General features: G+C 61.4%; 2 protein-coding genes and 1 long non-coding RNA gene across 3 annotated transcripts; 1 reads left to right on the top strand and 2 right to left on the bottom strand.

Moving 5' to 3' along the window:
• Positions 1–354: 354 nt before the first annotated feature.
• On the bottom strand, positions 355–7,915 carry CHRND (cholinergic receptor nicotinic delta subunit). The gene is made up of 12 exons (XM_042997754.1): positions 7,864–7,915; positions 7,454–7,599; positions 6,966–7,010; positions 6,355–6,464; positions 6,093–6,248; positions 5,779–5,888; positions 4,667–4,867; positions 3,374–3,485; positions 3,134–3,248; positions 1,423–1,627; positions 1,217–1,335; positions 355–537 (listed from the first exon to the last, which is right to left on the bottom strand). The coding sequence occupies exons 1-12, from the start codon at positions 7,913–7,915 to the stop codon at positions 355–357; spliced, it is 1,554 nt and encodes a 517-aa protein (XP_042853688.1).
• Positions 7,916–8,454: 539 nt separating this feature from the next.
• On the bottom strand, positions 8,455–13,574 carry PRSS56 (serine protease 56). Its single transcript, XM_042995642.1, has 13 exons — positions 13,472–13,574; positions 12,706–12,843; positions 12,312–12,359; positions 12,006–12,195; positions 11,523–11,622; positions 11,275–11,434; positions 10,890–11,032; positions 10,490–10,652; positions 10,126–10,302; positions 9,875–10,039; positions 9,731–9,793; positions 9,258–9,364; positions 8,455–8,884 (listed from the first exon to the last, which is right to left on the bottom strand). The coding sequence occupies exons 1-13, from the start codon at positions 13,572–13,574 to the stop codon at positions 8,669–8,671; spliced, it is 1,773 nt and encodes a 590-aa protein (XP_042851576.1). The 3' UTR covers positions 8,455–8,668.
• Positions 11,959–15,040, top strand: LOC122241053. The gene is made up of 3 exons (XR_006220992.1): positions 11,959–12,026; positions 13,479–13,635; positions 14,738–15,040. It is a non-coding gene; the product is annotated as an uncharacterized LOC122241053 (long non-coding RNA).
• The last annotated feature ends 1,567 nt before the right edge of the window (positions 15,041–16,607 follow it).

Below are 16,607 nucleotides of genomic sequence, written 5' to 3'. Positions count from 1 at the left end.
GGCCTGAGTGGCATCCTCCCTGGCCCCTGAGCCAGCCCCCTTCCCCCCTGCCAAATTGTCCTGCCCTGACCGCCAGCTGATGTCCACTCTCAGACCTCCTCGGCAGCTCCTGTCTTCAGCTACAGAGGACCGTGGTTGAGGAGTGAGGCGTCTCTCTTCCTTCCTTAATCTCAGGAAAGCCCAGCTCTTCCGGCCCCAGCCCTGCAGAACCAGCTGGCCTCGAGTCTCAGGGCCAGAAGTTGGCCTTCCCAGGAAGGGCTTGTCCTCTCTCAGACATCCCTGTCCACGTGACTACACCCGCCCCAAACCCGAAGCTGCCTGGGAGTTGGGCCAGCAGGGCAGAGCAGGCCTACCCTAGGCGAAGCGCTTATCTTTCTCATGGTAGGAGAAGGGGTCCCCGGGGAAGGGCTGAGGTGGGGGCTGGTTGTAGGCGCCCTGCAGGAAGATCCAGGCCGTGCCCACCACCATGATGGGCGTCACCACAAACAGGCAGAGTCGGTCCACTGTGCGGGCCACTCGGTTCCAGCAGTCCTTTTCCTGGGGGCAGGGAGACGGAGACAGTGGGGGTGAGGAAGGGCCTCAAACCACAGACCCACAGCCCAAGCTGGGGCCGGTGACGGAGGCGTGGCCTCGGTGTATCTGCGGGGCTTGCCTCAGGCTTGCGGTGGATGGGATGTGCTGGTGTGTCCCCAGCAGGGCCCAGGCCCCCCTGAAGTCAAGGCCTCTGTCTGTCCCTCCTCACCCCACTGGAGGGCTCCAGGGGCTGAAGAGGAGCTGGGGGTGCCTGGAGTCTCTCTCAGGGGGCTAAGGACGGTAAGTCGTCCCCTCTCCTCCCTCTTCACCCCTCCCAGCTAGCCCCTACATGAACTGGAAAATGGTGCCCCTTTCTCAAGAGAGAAGTTCGAAAAGTTGTGTGATACTGAACAACCACCTGAGTCTGCCTTTGAAATGTCTGAGTATGTCTGGAGTATCAGACTTGGGGTTGAGCAGGGACAGAAAATGGTTGGCAGCCCGGACAAAGAAGGGACCCTAAGGGAGCTGTGTTCCCGGCCCAGCGTGCTGCTCTGGGGTTCTAGGCGGGGGCTGTCCCTCCCAGGGTGCCTGGAGTCTGCACCCACTGTGAACTCCTTCATCTAGGTGGGTTCGTGTCTCACGTGGAACCGAGCCCCCTTAAGACAGGATACACCCGATGTGTGGCAGGCCTGTGGCTACTCACCTCATTGTAATTGTTCTGGTCCCTCATGTGGTTGACGATGAAGTTGGCCCCATCCACGGCTGGCTTCAGCTGACTGAAGAGCTCCTGCTGGGCTTGCTCAGAGCCTGCTGGGGGCTGGCCTGTGGATACCCGGCCAGAGGAGGGCATGAGGCCCGGCCCCAGCCCACCTCCCACGGGCCAAAGTCCCAGGCCACACGGGGACCCACGTGCGCTGGTGAGGCGCCGGGCCAGCCCGTGCCGCTCCGACTGCTTCTCAAACATGAGGTCACTTCGGGACTTGAGCAGGAAGTACTCCTCGGCCTTGGAGATGTAGCCCAGGGAACTGCTTCTCCGGACGAGAGCCCCCGGGCTGGGCCCATCCTCTGCTGGGCGGGACATGTGTAGGAGTTTGGGCAGGGTCTCCAGGAAGAGCTGCGGCAGGTCAGGGGAGCACAGGAAAGCTATTTGACAGACATGGGTCACCTTCACACACCCAAGCGCCTTGACCCTCTGCCCGGCTGCCACAAAGTCCTCCCGAGTCTGACGCTGTCATCCATTTTTCCGATCCCCCGCTGATGGACACTTAGGTTGCTTCCAACTCTCCCCATTACTCACAGCACAAAGCACAACTCATTTGTTGAAAATGAATTATATATGAACAACAAAAAAGTAAGAAAAATGCCCTGACTGCTGAGCTCTCTTCTCCAAATGGTAAAGATCAAGCAAGTTGCTAAGGCACCTTCACATCCCAGAACAGCTAGTGGCCCTGCAGCGGCTGAGAGGCAAGGACAGCCCCCTCCTGGGTATGCTGCCCCCACATTCCTCACCTTTTTTTTTTAATTAAAAAATTTTTATTTTATTTTTGAGAGACAGACGAAGCATGAGCGAGGGAGGGGCAAGAGACAGGGAGACACAGAATCCAAAGCACGCTCCAGGCTCTGAGCTGTCAGCACAGAGCCCGACACGGGTCTTGAACCCACGAACCGTGAGATCATGACCTGAGCTGAAGTTGGCGCTCAACCAACTGAGCCACTCAGGCGTCCCCCTCACCTTCTTTTTTTATTTTTTTCTCTTTTTTTTTTTTAATTTTTTTTAATGTTTATTTATTTTTGAGACAGAGAAAGACAGAGAATGAGCAGGGCAGGGGCAGAGAGAGAGGGAGACACAGAATGTGAAGCAGGCTCCAGGCTCCGTGCTGTCAGCACAGAGCCCGACGCGGGGCTTGAACTCACGAACTGTGAGATCATGACCTGAGCCGAAGTCGGACGCTTAACCGACTAAGCCACCCAGGCGCCCCTCACCTTCTTTTTTTTTTAAATCAGGGTGAGGGGCTCAGGTCATGATCTCATGGTCTGTGAGTTCGAGCCCCATGTCGGGTTCTGTGCTGACGGCTCAGAGCCTGGAGCCTGTTTCAGATTCTGTGTCTCCCCCTCTCTCTGACCCTCCCCCATTCATGCTCTGTCTCTCTCTGTCTCAAAAATAAATAAACATTAAAAAAAATTAAAAAAAAATAATCAGGGTGTAACACATCCAGCAGACTGAGCAAATCTTAAGTGTAGAGCCAGATGGAGTTTTACAGACGCATTCAACTGCGTAAACGCCACCCGGGTGAGATATCAACCCAACACCGTCCCAAGGGTTCCCTCGTGGCTCCTGCCGTCACTTCCTACCCACCCCCAGGGGTAACCACCATCCTGATTTCTATCACTGATGGCTGGCTGTTGCCTGACCTTGAACTTTCGGGAGAGGAAACTGTGCGGCCTGTGCTCTTTAGTGTCCGGCTCCTTCTAAGCCCCCGTGTGCTAGGAGAGCCGTCCACGCCGCGTGGGTGGCAGCACGTGGCGCTTCTGCACGGCTGGGTGGCACTCCCCTGTGTGAGCACGTTCTCCTGGAGAGGGACGGCCAGACAACCTCCAGCGTTTGGCCTGGGCCCCTCACCTTCTTGACCCCCTCAGACAGCACGTGGGTGCTGGGTGTGCGAAAGTGGATGTTGAGCACGATGACACAGATCACCACGACCATGGTCACCAGCACCATGCCGAAGAGCAGGAACCTGTAGGCACACACTCAGCCTGGAGCCCACGGGGCAGGGCGAGGCGTGCTGGGGCTGTTGGGGCGGGGGAGGGCGAGGGGTAGGGCGGGGTGGGTGAAGCGTGGCGTGGCATAGCCGTCACTCACTTGCCGATGAGGGGGATGGCCATGGATGTGGCGGGCAGCCGCTTGGAGATGAGCAGCAGGAAGACCGACTGGGCCAGGAGCACCGAGATGGCCATCGACGTCTTCTCGCCACCTGGGGGAGCCCGGACTTAGCTGCTACCTCTGGTCTTGACCCCAGCGGGTCCCACTGTGGCCCCCTCACCACCATTCGCGATGCCACGGTACCTTGATCGACATCATGGGCTTTGGAGCTAGGGCACCTAGCTCTTCTACTTACTGGCTGGGTGACCTTCGGCAAGTAGCCTAACCTCTCTGTGCCTCAGTTGTCCCAACTGCTAAATGTCGTGAGGACAAAGTGAGAGAGCGTTTCACGCTCCTCACTCTGCCAGGCGCTGGGCAAGCGCTCAGCGAACACCGGCTATCACTGTTGGCCAGCTCCCTGCCACGCAGCCCTCCCCAAATCACAGATCTGTGTGTCCCACCCTGTACAGAAAGCTCCGGGACATCCTCATAGCACCGATGATACCCTAACTCCTAGTCCTCCACTCAGAGACCCCAGCCGGGCACTGCCCAGCTCTTCCCACCTGAGGTCCTGAGCATGTGGGGCCGTGGCCACTGTGGTCACAGGTCCCCAGCCCTGCCCCAGGGCCCCTTCTCTATCTGCAGGGTGCCCACCAACCCACCTCCAGCTCAAGCAGCGCCTCTTCCAGGAAGGCTTCCCCCATGTTACTGCCCCTCAGCCTGTGCTCCTAGTTCTGTGGCTTCTACAGTCTCTGCCAGCAGCAGAGGCTAGATTGCGTTTGTCCCTGGGGCTCACTGTGCCTTGCTTACAGTAAGCATTTGAAACGATTCTGAAACCAAGTGAGCGAAGATTGCACATGTCCTTCTAGAACCAGGTGAGCGTAGATTGCACGCTTCCATGCCTGGCTTCCTGGAGATCCCGTTTTCCGCCCACTCGTTCAAAGTGGACGGCCTTCTGTGTGTCAGGCCCATGGTCACACGTGGTGGCCAGGACAGACCTGTTTCTGTTCAGAGAGATGGTCTAGGGGTTCTCCCTAGGGTCCTGGGGAGGCCTGCTGTGAGCAGCAGAAGCAGGGTCCAAGAGGGACTGTCCATTTGGGGATATCGGACACGGTCACAAAACCCTCCCCTTGGCCGGCCACCCCCCCCCCCCCCCATGCCTGGACCGTGGGCAGGGAGCCCCGGGAGTGGTGACCCCGTTGTGGCTCCTGGAGGAGGTGAGGGGAGGGCTGGGGAGGCCCATGCGCAGATGCCCTCGGGGACAGGGAGGGGCTGGGGCAGGCTCAGGCTCACTGTCAGCCGGCAGGTAGAAGACCAGGTTGATCATGAAGGAGATGAGCACGCAGGGCACCAGGATGTTGATGATGTAGAAGAGGGGCTTGCGGCGGATGATGAGGTAGAAGGTGACGTCCTGGTGGCCGGGACTGTCCAGCGGGACACTGGGGTCCACGTTGATCCTGGCTGGCCGGTGCACTATCTCCCACTCCCCGTTCTCTGAGGAGGGCAGGAGGACACCTCGGTGTCAGGCCAGGCAAGGGGGCGGGTTGGGGGGGGGGCGGCGGGGAAGGACAGAGGTGGGGTGGGGTGGGGGGGCTGGGTGGAGTGAGCCAGCCCGAGGGCGCGCGCAGAGGAGTGTTTAGGTTCTGGAGGTGGGCGTCTTTCCCTGGGGCTTGGGAAGGAGGTTTCAATCTGCAAGGGGGAAATTCTGCCTTGGGAGTGTGGTTTTTTGTTTGTTTTGAAAATAGAGAAGCTGAGGCTGTGTGTGGCTCAAACAAGGAGTCTTAGAGATAATGACGTGGTGAGAGTAACACCAATGCCCCCCCCCCCCAAACCCCGGTGATGTAGCCGCCTTGGGACCGGTGTGACATAGGTTTTCTCTGCTGAACAGGGGTGTGTGGTGGGGAGCCCCATAGAAGACCTGAGCCCGGTCATAGATAGGAGTGTGGGGCGTTGGCAGGGGGCAGCATACACAACATTAGGATCGGTGGCTAAAGCCGCAACCACGCCTCTCGGCTTCCTGGGAACAGAAGACTAACTACCCCCCTCATTTGTCAGTTACATCCATCCCTAGGGACCCTGTCCAGACCCAGGAGGGTCTTCTGGCCCGGGGAAAAGGAAGGGTGGGGCCAGTGTCTGTCTCTGCCTTTGGGACACAATCCCCTCCTGGGGATTTCTTTCCTTTCAATGTGCTAGATTTACGTCGCTAAGTATGTCTGCGTGTGTTTGCGGGTCGGTATGTGTCTGTGCATCTGGGTCTCCCCGCCCGTCAGTGTGCCTGTATGTCCACGTTCCAGGTGTACATGGGTGTGCCCACGTGCATCTCTGGCGGGGAGGCGTTGGTGCGACCGTACCCACGGGTGTGCGTCTGAGGGGCCTGCCCACCCACCAGCTGCTACTCTCAGCACCTGTGAAACCCGCAGGGTCGATGATGATCCACTCCACAGGATAGGAGCGGCCCTCTTTCTCCTCCTGCTTCAGACTCAGGGTGATCTCCTTGGCCGTGTACTTGAGTGAACTGGGGAGAGCAGCGGGGAGAGGGTGGTCCTCAGCCACTGGCTGCGGCCACTGAGGGCGGAAAGGCCAGTACAGGAGGTTCACGGTCAGAGGCGCCCTTGTGGGTCTGGGGGAGCTCTAATCAGGACTGAGGGTGCCTCGAGCACCTCTCTCAGCCCCTGGCACGGTGCCCGGGGGTGAGGGCTGCCTGGAGAAGTGGGTGCACCTGAACTTGAGGGAGCAGTTCTGCCAGTCGAAGGGGAAGTAGGTGACGGAGATGGGGCAAGAGGAGCGGAAGATGGCGGGCGGCAGCCAGTACACGTAGCCCGAAGGGTAGACGAGCACGTTGCAGGCGTAGGAAATCTGGAAGGAGCCGTCGTTGCTGAGGGACAAGGACAGAGGCCACCATGAATGCCAGCCAGCTGGGAGCTGGCAGAGATGGGGGAGGCGGAGGGTCGAGGGGATGCCAGGGTGGGTTGTGGCTCAACTTGTTCTCCAGCACAATCTCTGGGAGCCACAGCATGTCAGGGGGCAGGCGCAGGACACTGATATTTCCAAATTCTTCAGCATCCCACTGCAGCCGGGGGTCCGTCCAGCCCTGGAACCCGAAAGGTATGTCAGCAGTCGGCTCTGCTGTCGTCCAGGCTCCCCCTGCTCTCCTCACTTCCCTGGGGGAACACTGGACAGGGTCTGGGAGCTGTGACAAAAGAAGTTTGGGGGAGGTGGGTGCAGAGTTAGGACTCAGGTCCGTCACGTACAGCTGTGTAGAACGTACACTGCACAACAAAGGGAGCATATTTCATTGTGGACACAGAAGACTTACGTCTATATTATGAACTTCTGATGGATGGCAGAAGAGTGTTTTCTAATAAAATCAGAATACCGTGACAACCTTCCCGTAGGTAAAGAATCCCAATTCACCGGAAGTCTCCATCTGAGCTTGTGGCTGTACAAGGTGGTGGGAAGGGCAGCTGGGCCTGTGGGTGGGAGCCAGCTCCTCCTGGAGGCCAGGAGGATCCTCTCCTGGAGATCCCTAAGCAGAAGGAAGCATGGGCCCTACACCCTCACCCCCCGGCTGTGAGTGGGGTCGTCTCCTTACGTGCTCAATCCACACGTTAGTGGTGAGGGTCTCCTCAACTTCTTTCTGTAATCACACAAGAGCACTGTCCCCTAGGGCCCGCACTGCTCACCTGCACACATTCAGCAGGCAGCTACTTCCCGCCACCCCCCGGAGGAAACCACGGCAACTGGCCTGACCAGACTCCTGGCCCAAGCACGCACAGTCAGGAGGGGCTGGGCAGACCAAGGAGCAGGGAGGGGACAGCCCTGAAGTGTGTCATGGGTCTGATATGGGGCACACCCCAGAGCTGAAGCTGGAGGGGAAGGGGCATCGGCTCGAGGCTTGTGGGCAGCAGTGAACCTGGAGAACGCTGGAGCGTGCTTCCCCGGGAGAGGAGCTACCACAGGAGCTACCAGGCTGGGACCTTGAGCTTCGTCCGTGGCCATCCCAGGCCAGGAGACAGCCAGGCCTCCAGGAAGCCGTCCCCGCCCTCGGCTCCCCGGCCCAGCCACAGAGGGGCCTCTCACCAGAGAGATGAGATTGGAGAGTGTGAGGGCCAGCGAGACCTCCACACTCTCATCTTTGTGAGCCACAGGCCGGAGCTCCTTGCTGTAGCCCTTCTCTTCAAACAGGTGCCGAATCAGCCGCTCCTCCTCGTTCAGGCCCCAGCTGCCTGGAGAGGGACAGGAAGAGGGATGGGGTGCTGGGAGGGGGGACCGGGAAGGGGGCTGCCGTGAAATCCTGCCAGGCCATGGGGCTGGGCTGAGCTGCGGGGATCCGACCACTCCCCAGGAAGGGGTCCTGGCGGTCAACCCCCTCCAGAGTTGGGGTGGGAGCTGGGCCTGATGCAGGGGAGGAGTAGGAGGGGACCATGCAGCAGGGACCCTGGGTGCAAGTCCTGAGGGACCCTTCGGGGCAGGGTGATGCCCACTCTTACCACACACGACCAGGGCAGCCAGCAGCCCCAGCGTTAACACCGGCCCCTCCATCCTGTCCCTCTGACTAGGTCTTGTGGCCCCTCCAGTCTACAGGGCTGGGGAATGTGGGTGGGTAGGAGAGGGGACAGGTGCTGGGTTGGGAGGGGGGGAGTGTGAAGGGAAGAGGCGGCCGGAAACGCAATCTGACACCTCTGGGCATGACTGCTGGGTAGAAAACCCAAGGCAGGTGACAAGGGGGTGGGGACAAGGACTGGCTGCCGGGCGGGAGCCCAAGGACATGAGGCAAAGATCCCAGGCTGGAATTCTCTGCAATTAGCGGTAGGGCTGGGGGCTGGGTAGGGGCCCTGGACACTGGGGGCAGTGCTGGTCAGTCATGCCTAGGGGAGTGGTGGCACTCAGCTGTGGCTGTTTCTTGGAGGGGGGGGCAGACAGTATGCTGAGCTGGGGGCTTAGCAGCCTCTCTCCAGTGTCTTTGTGACCTCCGCCAACTGCTTCTGGGGGCAGGGCCCTGTCTGGCCCTGTCTAACGTCCACCCATCCAGTTCCCAAGAAAGCCCCAGAGTCATCTGTGTAGATCATAAATAATGTTTATTGAAGCAGCTGTGATTTTCCGATGGCACATCTGGGAAGACACACGGACCCAGGTCCCCCGCCCCCCACACCCAGCCAACTGTGGCTGTGACAGTTTGTCATCATAGGAGCCCCTGGGAGCAGTAGGTCCTGACGGGGGGGTTAGGGGTCCAGATGTGGTTCATGGCCCCCGGGCCGAAGGAATCTGAGGGCTCGGTGGGTGGTGCCCCCCACTCTACCCTGCACCCATCTGGGGTCCCTCTGCCTCTGCCAGGGCGGCCAAGCGGAAGGCCTGCAGGGCCTGCACCAGCAACCGGGGAAGGCTGCGGGCCATCGTGGCTGGCTCCAGGCCCACCAGGCCACCAAAGACCACATGCTGGCCCCCCAAGCCTGCCCGCACCCAGGCTCGGAAGAGGCCAGTCAGTGTCTTGGAGCCCAGATCTGCCAGGACCTGCAGAAGGAGAATCGGGGCTCACAACCTCACTGGGTCTCCCCCCTTGTGGCCCCCAGAAACTCTCACCCAGATCCACTCCCCTCCATAGCCCCCGATCCTGCACACTTCTGCTCACTTGGACCCCCCCACGCACCCTTCCACTCACACCTTTCCCTCACAAGTTCCCATCCACCCCACCTAGCACCCAGCTTACACACAGCTGCCCTCCCCACCCTTTTCTCCCAAGACACCCCTGCCTCCACTGCAAGCTGGGGCAGGTCCTCCCTCTTGCTGTGGAGGGTGCCCTTTCTGTCCCTCCTACCTGCTAGGGCTGACCCAGGTCGGCCTTCTGAGGCCACTGTGAGCGAATGTGGGAAGCCTGAGGACCTACCTCATGGAAGTCCATGGCCAAGTGCTCTGATGGGACCTGTAGGATCCAGGCATGGGTGCCTTGAAGTGTGGCCAACTTCTGTTGCAGCGTCTCCAACCCAGGGCAGCCTGAAGGAAGGGGAGAGGTCCCGGGAATAACAGAAAACTGACACCAGCAAGGAGCTGGGAGAGGGATTCCCACCAGGACCCCAGAATGGCCTCCCAGTGGGCAGATTTCTTGTCATGCTACACACGGGGAAACTGAGGTTCAGCAAATGGTCTCTGCTGACCCTGAGGGCGGCCCAAAGCCACAAGTGCCCCCAAAGAGTCATCCTCCCTGCTGCAGGGGGAGGGGTCGGGTGGGGAGAGCTAGTCTGCTGGTTGCCCCATGGGTGGGTAACCGCTTCCCAGAGCGGACCTTGGGAGAATCCCCGCAGGGTTGGCCGCCCTTGGCCTGCTACTCTCCCCGCAAAGGCCGGCAGGGGGCGCCCTTACCGTTCCCTTCCTGGCGCTGCTCTGGTCTCCGCTTCGGGAACCGCGCGCCTGCAGCCCGCGATCCTGGGGAGACGCGGGGTTAGGGGATCGCCTCCGCCGCGCGGAGTCGGCGTGCGGGGGCTGGAATATGAAGGCATGGGGTACCTGGGTGCAGCCGCTGCTCGCGGGCAGGGTGCCTGGGAGGCTCTAGGAGCGACAGAGCGGAGCGAGCCAGGGCTGGGGCCAGACGCCGCATCCCTGGGCTCGGGCCGAGCAGGTCCTGAGCGCCCCGCAGCAGGTCCAGGAGGGTGTGCGCCAGCGAGCGCAGCTCTGCGGGCAGGACAAGCGTCCGGGCGGAGGTCAGACGTGGGCCAGGTCCCCTGCCCTCCCGGCCCAGCCCTGGGAACTGGACTGACCGCATCGCCTCCGGCGCTGCAGGCACTGCTGTTGCGCCAGACGCGCACAGGCGACCGCGGGCCCGGAGCACAGGCGGGAGTAGAAGGCGCACGGCGGGGCGGCGTCTGCCTGCGGCTCCGCGGGCGGGTCCCAGGCCAGAAGCTCCCGGCAGCTGGGTTCCCGGCTGGAGGGGATTGCTACAGGGGTCGACGGGGACCATCTCAGCCCTGGCTTTGGGACCTAGCGTCCGCAGCCCTCCCCTGAAGGGAGACAGGCTTTCTTGACGCCCTAAGGGGCTGGGGGGCGGGCGGGGTGAAGATGGGCTTGTTCCAGGGCTGTTAGCGGGACACTTCGGGGAGGGGGGAATAGGAATGGGGCGCTCACCGCTCATCTGCTCCTGGAGCCAGTCCTTGAACACGGCCACTCGAGTGTAGACTCCGGGCTTCCCTGGCTCTCCGCATCCGTCCCCCCAGGAGGTGACCCCGTACAGGACCTCCTTGGGGCGGGGGCCAGGCTCAGAACATGTCAGGGGGCCTCCGGAGTCACCCTGCGGGACCCGAGTCAAAAGAGAGGGTACTACATTGACCTGCCCCCTCCTATGCCAGCTTTACACTTGGCAGGCAGCTTTGAATTCTCCTGGGGTTACTTCTTGTACCCATTTTAGCAATGAGAACACAGAGGCTCAGACAAGTTGAATGACAGCCTGACTGTGGAAGGAAAGAGGCTATTCTTTCCCTGGGGAACCAGGACCCTCCGGCACCCTCCAGTCAATCAGGGCTCATACCTGGCATGAGTCGATGCCCCCGGCCAGGTAGCCGGCACAGAGCATGCTGCTGGGGTGCAGCTCGGGCCCCAAGGCCCTTTTGCAGGTGTCAGCACTGAGCAGGGGCACTCGGGCCTCCCTGACCGCCTCAGCCTCAGGCCCGTCTACAGGGAAACGGTGGAGGGGGCTCAGGCCTTCAGGGCAGGAGCGTCGCTTCGGGGGGGACCCCCCTCCCCCGCCCTGCCCTCCTTGATTCCTACCCCGCTGCAAGACCAGGCAGCATTTTGCGAAGCAAGGAAGTCAGATTCGCTACACCCCCGGCCTTCCCAAACTCCATCACCCCAGCACCCCATTCTTCCCACCCACTCACACTCGCGCCTCACCCAGGCCCGGGCCTGCCCCATACCTTCGAAGAGGGCCCCCCAGCCCGCGATGGCGCAAGCCGTGCCGGCTGGGGGCTCCCGGGGCCCCTGGGGCAGGCACACAGGGCGCACCGCCCCTGCCCAGCTCACCGGCGTCCACAGCTGCACGAGGGCCAGGTCGTTGTGGAAGGTCCGCGGGTCAAACTGCGGAGGGGGTGGCGGCGCAATATCAATGAAGCGTGGGGTGGGGGTGCTGTTCCCGACTCTGAGAGCCCGGGAACTGTCCTCTCACCTTGGGGTGGGGCAAGATGCGGTTCACCGGCACCTCCTCCGCTTGCTCTCCCCGGGGGTCCTCGGCCAGCGTCACCGTCCACAGAAGCTCGTTCTGGGCGCTGCGGGGAGAGCGGCGGGTGATACGCAGGACAAGGGTGCAGCGGGTCCCGTGGAGACCCTGCCCTCCGCCCACAGGCACCACCCAGCAAGCCCGCACGCCGGGCTCTTTCTCCGCTGTTACTCGCGGGGCAGGGAGGGTGGGCCAGAGCGAGGCGGCGGTCCCCAGGAGGCCCCCGAGCCGGGCGGGTGGTCCCCTGATAGCGGCTCCCTGGCTGGGGTGCGTGGGCGCCTCGAGGCCCGGGAGCTGGGCAGGGCGGTGGCCGCCGCCAGGGGGCAGCAGAGACCGGCCCTCGCACGTGTCGCCCGCCCGACGATCCCGGAAGGAAGTGTTGGACCAAGCGTTGGGGATCTGGGCGGGTCAGGGGCCTGGGGCCCAACGTACCCCGCGAAGCAGTGCGCCGCGGTGAGTACCCAGGACGCCGCCACCAGGACGCCGCCGCACAGAGGCTGCCCCCCGACTTGCAGCCTCACCAGCCAGGGCCAGGCCCCCGGCGGCGCAGCGCTACCTCCGACAATGCGGCCGTGGGCACGCGTCACGTTGACAGTGCTCGGGCGCCGCTCGCCACACGGCCCTAGAAAGGTGGCATCGGAGTCACAAGGGACAAGTCCTTGCCGCCCTGACCCTTGAGGCCCCTCCAGGGTTCACCCTGCCCTCAGCCCTAACCCCCTCGAGCCCTTTCAGCCTTACCTGGGGCGGCTGGATCCTGCGCTTGTGGCCTAGGACGCCCAGGTCCTGCTGAGACACAGACCTTTGAGCCTCACTACTACCCTCCCACCCTCCCTACCTGCACCCCCGGCAGAGCCTGGGCCCTCTCCCTGCGCTGCCGCTCCCCTTCTGTTACTCCACCCCTCCAGGAGTCAGGGTCCGTTTCAGCAGCCATAAACTTCTCACTGTCCCTGCCCTCCTGCCTTGGCACGCGCTGTGCCCCATGCCTGGCATGCTCTTGCCTCTTGGAGAGACCTTCTTAAGCATCATCTCTGTTGTAGCCCCACCTAGTTTCTGTCTCCGAGAGGGAGTCAAGTCTGGAGGGAAGGGATGGGGTGGACAGGAGAACGGACGCAGGTAGTCAGTGCGAGCTCACCCGGGCACGGGACCGTGTGGTTGGCACAGCCTCTGCACTCGTGGAGTCTGTGCTGGATCTCCATTGCCACTCGATTTACTGCCCACTGGGCACTCCTCTGGGCGGCCTGCAGCGCTTTCGTCCCCTGGGCTGACAGAGCTGCTGGGACAGAGGGTACAATCATGCATGGCTGGGGAAGGACCTCAGGCTCCAGCCCTGAGCCTGCCTTGGGAGACAGGGGGAAGCAGGTCAGGCTCCAGGAGCACCGGGCAGAATGGGGAGCAGAGAGAGCCCCAGGGGCCTGAGGGCCCAGCGCTCGGAGCAGATGGTCCCGGATTCTCAACCCACTTGACCTGAGCTGGGCTGGAATCTTTAAAGAGGGACTTGCCTTAAACATCTTGAAGGAAAAACAGCACCTCAAAGGTAGAGACATCACAAAACTCAGGCTTACAGACAAAATAACTCACCGAGTTGCCTACCTTTGGGCCCAGATAGCCAAGGAGCTGCCCGCCTGGACCCCTTCCTCCTGCTAAACCCGCTAACCCGGAACCTTCCCCAAAGCATACCCCTTGGCAGTGGCTGCCAGGTCCCCTTCCCTGTGCACCCTGGTCCTCCCCCTCCCTCTCCCACCCGTGCCTCCGTTTCTGGCCCCTTCTCCCTGCAGGGTGGGCGGAGGGGGCCAAAGGCCTCAATGAGTGGGGGTGGCAAGGTCATGCTCGCCAGCCCCACCCCACTTCCTCTGAGCTCCTCCCACCTCTGCCGCCCCCTCAGAGCAGCCCGGGCTCACCTTGCAGGGTGCTGGGGGGCAGGCGCATGTACAGTGGGTGCCCAGCGACAGACGGTAGGTCTGGGAAGGGCAGCAGCAGCAGCAGCAACACAGGCAGCAGCATGGTGACCAACAGCCAGGGCGAGCGACCCCGTCCTCTTTCCCCCTCGGAGTCTGCCCTCCAGGTACTTATCCTTGGGTGTCTGCCTCCCACTGCCTTTCTGTCCCTGGGCCCTGAATTCGTGTCCCTCAAATCATCCGACTCTGTTCTCGTACATCAAAATCACCCGCTTCCCTCAGTCGGTCCCTCACCTGGCCCTTAACTCCCGGGAGCCCACAGGGGACTGGGGCTTGGGGGGCTATATAGAGGACAGGCTGGGGGGGTACTCGGGAGGGGGGCCAGGGCTGGGGGAGGGATCGGGATGGGGGCTCGACCCTCACCTTTGAAGTCCCACGGTCCCAGCTCTGAGGCCCCCCTTCTGTCAAAGGAACCCTTGTTTCTGCGGCTCCATCAAAGGGGCCTGGACAGGCCAGAAGAGCTGACAGTTGGGCTGGGGGCCAGGCAGAGGGGGGCTGGTGGGCAGGGGCTGGCCCTGTCTCCGAGGCTCTGATGGCGGGGGGAGTCCCATCTGCCTCTATTCCCTGAGGAGTTTAGGACTGTGCTGGGGGCACACACTCCTGGAGGGAGGAGGGCAGGGGGTGTGTGAGGGTCCTCGGCAGCCCCACCCCCTGAGGAGGTGCCCGAGCTCCCAGCCCCTGTGCCCCTAATTGCTTGGCAGCGTCTCTCCCCGATGTAGCCATTTCTAAAGATGATCAAAGCGCCCTAATTAGCGCCGTAATTGCCGCACTGGGGGTGGTGGGGTGGGAAGAGGCAAAGGCAGGCCCTGAGAGGAAGGCAGACATGAAAGGCCCCACCAGTGGCCCAGTTTGGGTAGGACCGGCCCCAGCAGCTTCTGACGCTCTCCCAGACCCCCTGCCCCTACGCAGTGCTCGCTCGGCCTGTCCAGCATTGTTCTCAGTTGCTATGGCCCTGATCTGGCCGGAGGGAATCTTCTGGAGTCTCACGGGAAGGGCCACAAACGAGCAGCTCTCCTGGGACCAAGCTCCCACCTGGGGCAGAGAGGAGGTGCCCTTCTGCCTCCACAGAATGTCCTGGGGCCAAGAAAAAGGATCTTGGCACCCCAATTCATGCCGGTGACCCAGGGTGACTTTGGCAGGCCTGGTGCCTTCCCAGACCAGATTCTGCCATGACGTTGCCCCTGTAACACAGTGTCCTGTCTTCTCCAGCCCTTTCTCCTTCTGCGCAGGTGAACGAGCCTCCGATCGGAACCTGCCTTGCTTCGTAAGACAGAGCCCCAGACCTGCAGAGATAGCCTTGAGCCTGGGGTCCCGGGGGTGATGGGTGAGATGCAGGGAAGGGGGGCAGCCAGTTCCAGCAGCTTCTCCAACTTCCTCCTTCTATGCCGCTGGCCAGCAGAGAATGTGCGTGGCCTCTTTTTCCTCTCTGAAACTCTCTTCCTCCTTGATCACCGAGATGTCCCATCATTTTGATTCTCCACTCCCCCCATCCTTGGGCGCTGGCCACAAAGAGGTTTCCACCCGCTGGAGCCCCTCTGGAGGTTGCCACCCACCCAGTGTTGGGCTGGAGTTGCTCATGTTGGCTCTGGAGGGCTGAACATAGACGTCTCTTCCCAAGTCTGCACTGGGTGACATCATATTGGTAGCTTGAAAGCAGCCACTGTGGGAGGATTTACACCACGGAAACCAGCACCCAGTACAAATCAGAGCCTCCCTGCCTTCCGCCCCGCAAGAGCCAGGTCAACATTACCCAGCACACCACTGTATATGCCCCCTTCCCCTCCCCGTTACCACCGCACCTCATGAAGACAATCCCTCTGGTTCAGGAATGCCATGAAATAGTGTCTGAGTATGGGTTATTGTGAGTGAATATTATAAAGTTGGAAATTACTTGTATTCATCAGAATATCTATCCATCTCAAGAGGGTGTATGTCTAGATAGGGGATACCTATCTTCTTTTTTTTTTTTTAACTTTAACAAAATGTTTATTTACTTTTGAGAGAGAGAGAGGGAGAGGGAGAGAGGGAGCTCAAGCAGGGGAGGGGCAGAGAGAGACGGGGACACAGAATCCAAAGCAGGCTCCAGGCTCTGAGCTGTCAGCACAGAGCCCGATGTGGGGCTGGAATCCACAAACCTTGAGATCATGACCTGAGCCGAAGTCAGACGCTCAACTGACTAAGCCACCCACGAGCCCTGGGGCTATCTATTTTCTTATCTACCATCTCCAAATTCTTGGCAGAGAGGGTGTTAACTCTCAACACAGCCTATACTTGAAGAAAGTGTCCAAAGCAAATGATCTGTGGTTCCAAGAAAGAGCCGCCAAGGTAAGGGACCCAGAAAGCAGAGAAGGTGGTTGGAAAGCCTCACAGGCCCCTGGGCGGAGAGGCCAACGCCACCCTCGGAGCCGGAGCCAGCGTCCAAGCTGGAGAGATTAAGGCCTGGAGCGAGCTCCCCCCAAGACGGAGCCCCCTGTGGCCGCTCTCACTGGAGAATGCCACAAGGAGGGGCACGCTTTGTCGGCATTTGGCACCTCGGTCCCTCAGCCACTTGGATCCTGCCAAAGCCAGGCGGGCCAGGCCGGAGCCTTTGAGCCACCTCCCCCCCACCCCTGCCCCCGCCCCCCCTTCTGCCTCTGCTGGTCTTCAAGGACTGGTGGGAGGCCGAAAAAGACCAGAAGCTGCTGGTCTGTTTACTGCCTCTCCTGCCCCAGCGCCACTGCCAGAGAAAATTAGGGGCCTTCCAGCACAGATGGTGATTCACTCAACCCCGCCTCCCTCTGCCGCTTCCCTGCACCGCACCACCCCCCCCTGCCAGCCAGGGCCCTGCCCTCTCCTCTCCTCTCCTCTCCTCTCCTCTCCTCTCCTCTCCTCTCCTCCCCTCCCCTCCCCTCCCCTCCCCTCCCCTCTCCTCTCCTCTTTCCTCCCCTCTCCTCCCCTCTCCTCCCCTCTCCTCTCCTCCCCTCTCCTCCCCTCTCCTCCCCTCTCCTCTCCTCTCCTCTCCTCTCCTCTCCTCTCCTCTCCTCTCCGCCCCTCTCCTCCCCTCCTCTCCCCTCTCCTCCCCTCCCCTCCTCTGCCCTCC

The sequence above is a fragment of the Panthera tigris genome, chromosome C1, assembly GCF_018350195.1.
Source record: "Panthera tigris isolate Pti1 chromosome C1, P.tigris_Pti1_mat1.1, whole genome shotgun sequence".
Taxonomy (NCBI): Eukaryota; Metazoa; Chordata; class Mammalia; order Carnivora; family Felidae; genus Panthera; species Panthera tigris.
Note: the sequence above shows the minus strand (reverse complement) of the source record. Positions and strands in the feature narration are given on the sequence as shown.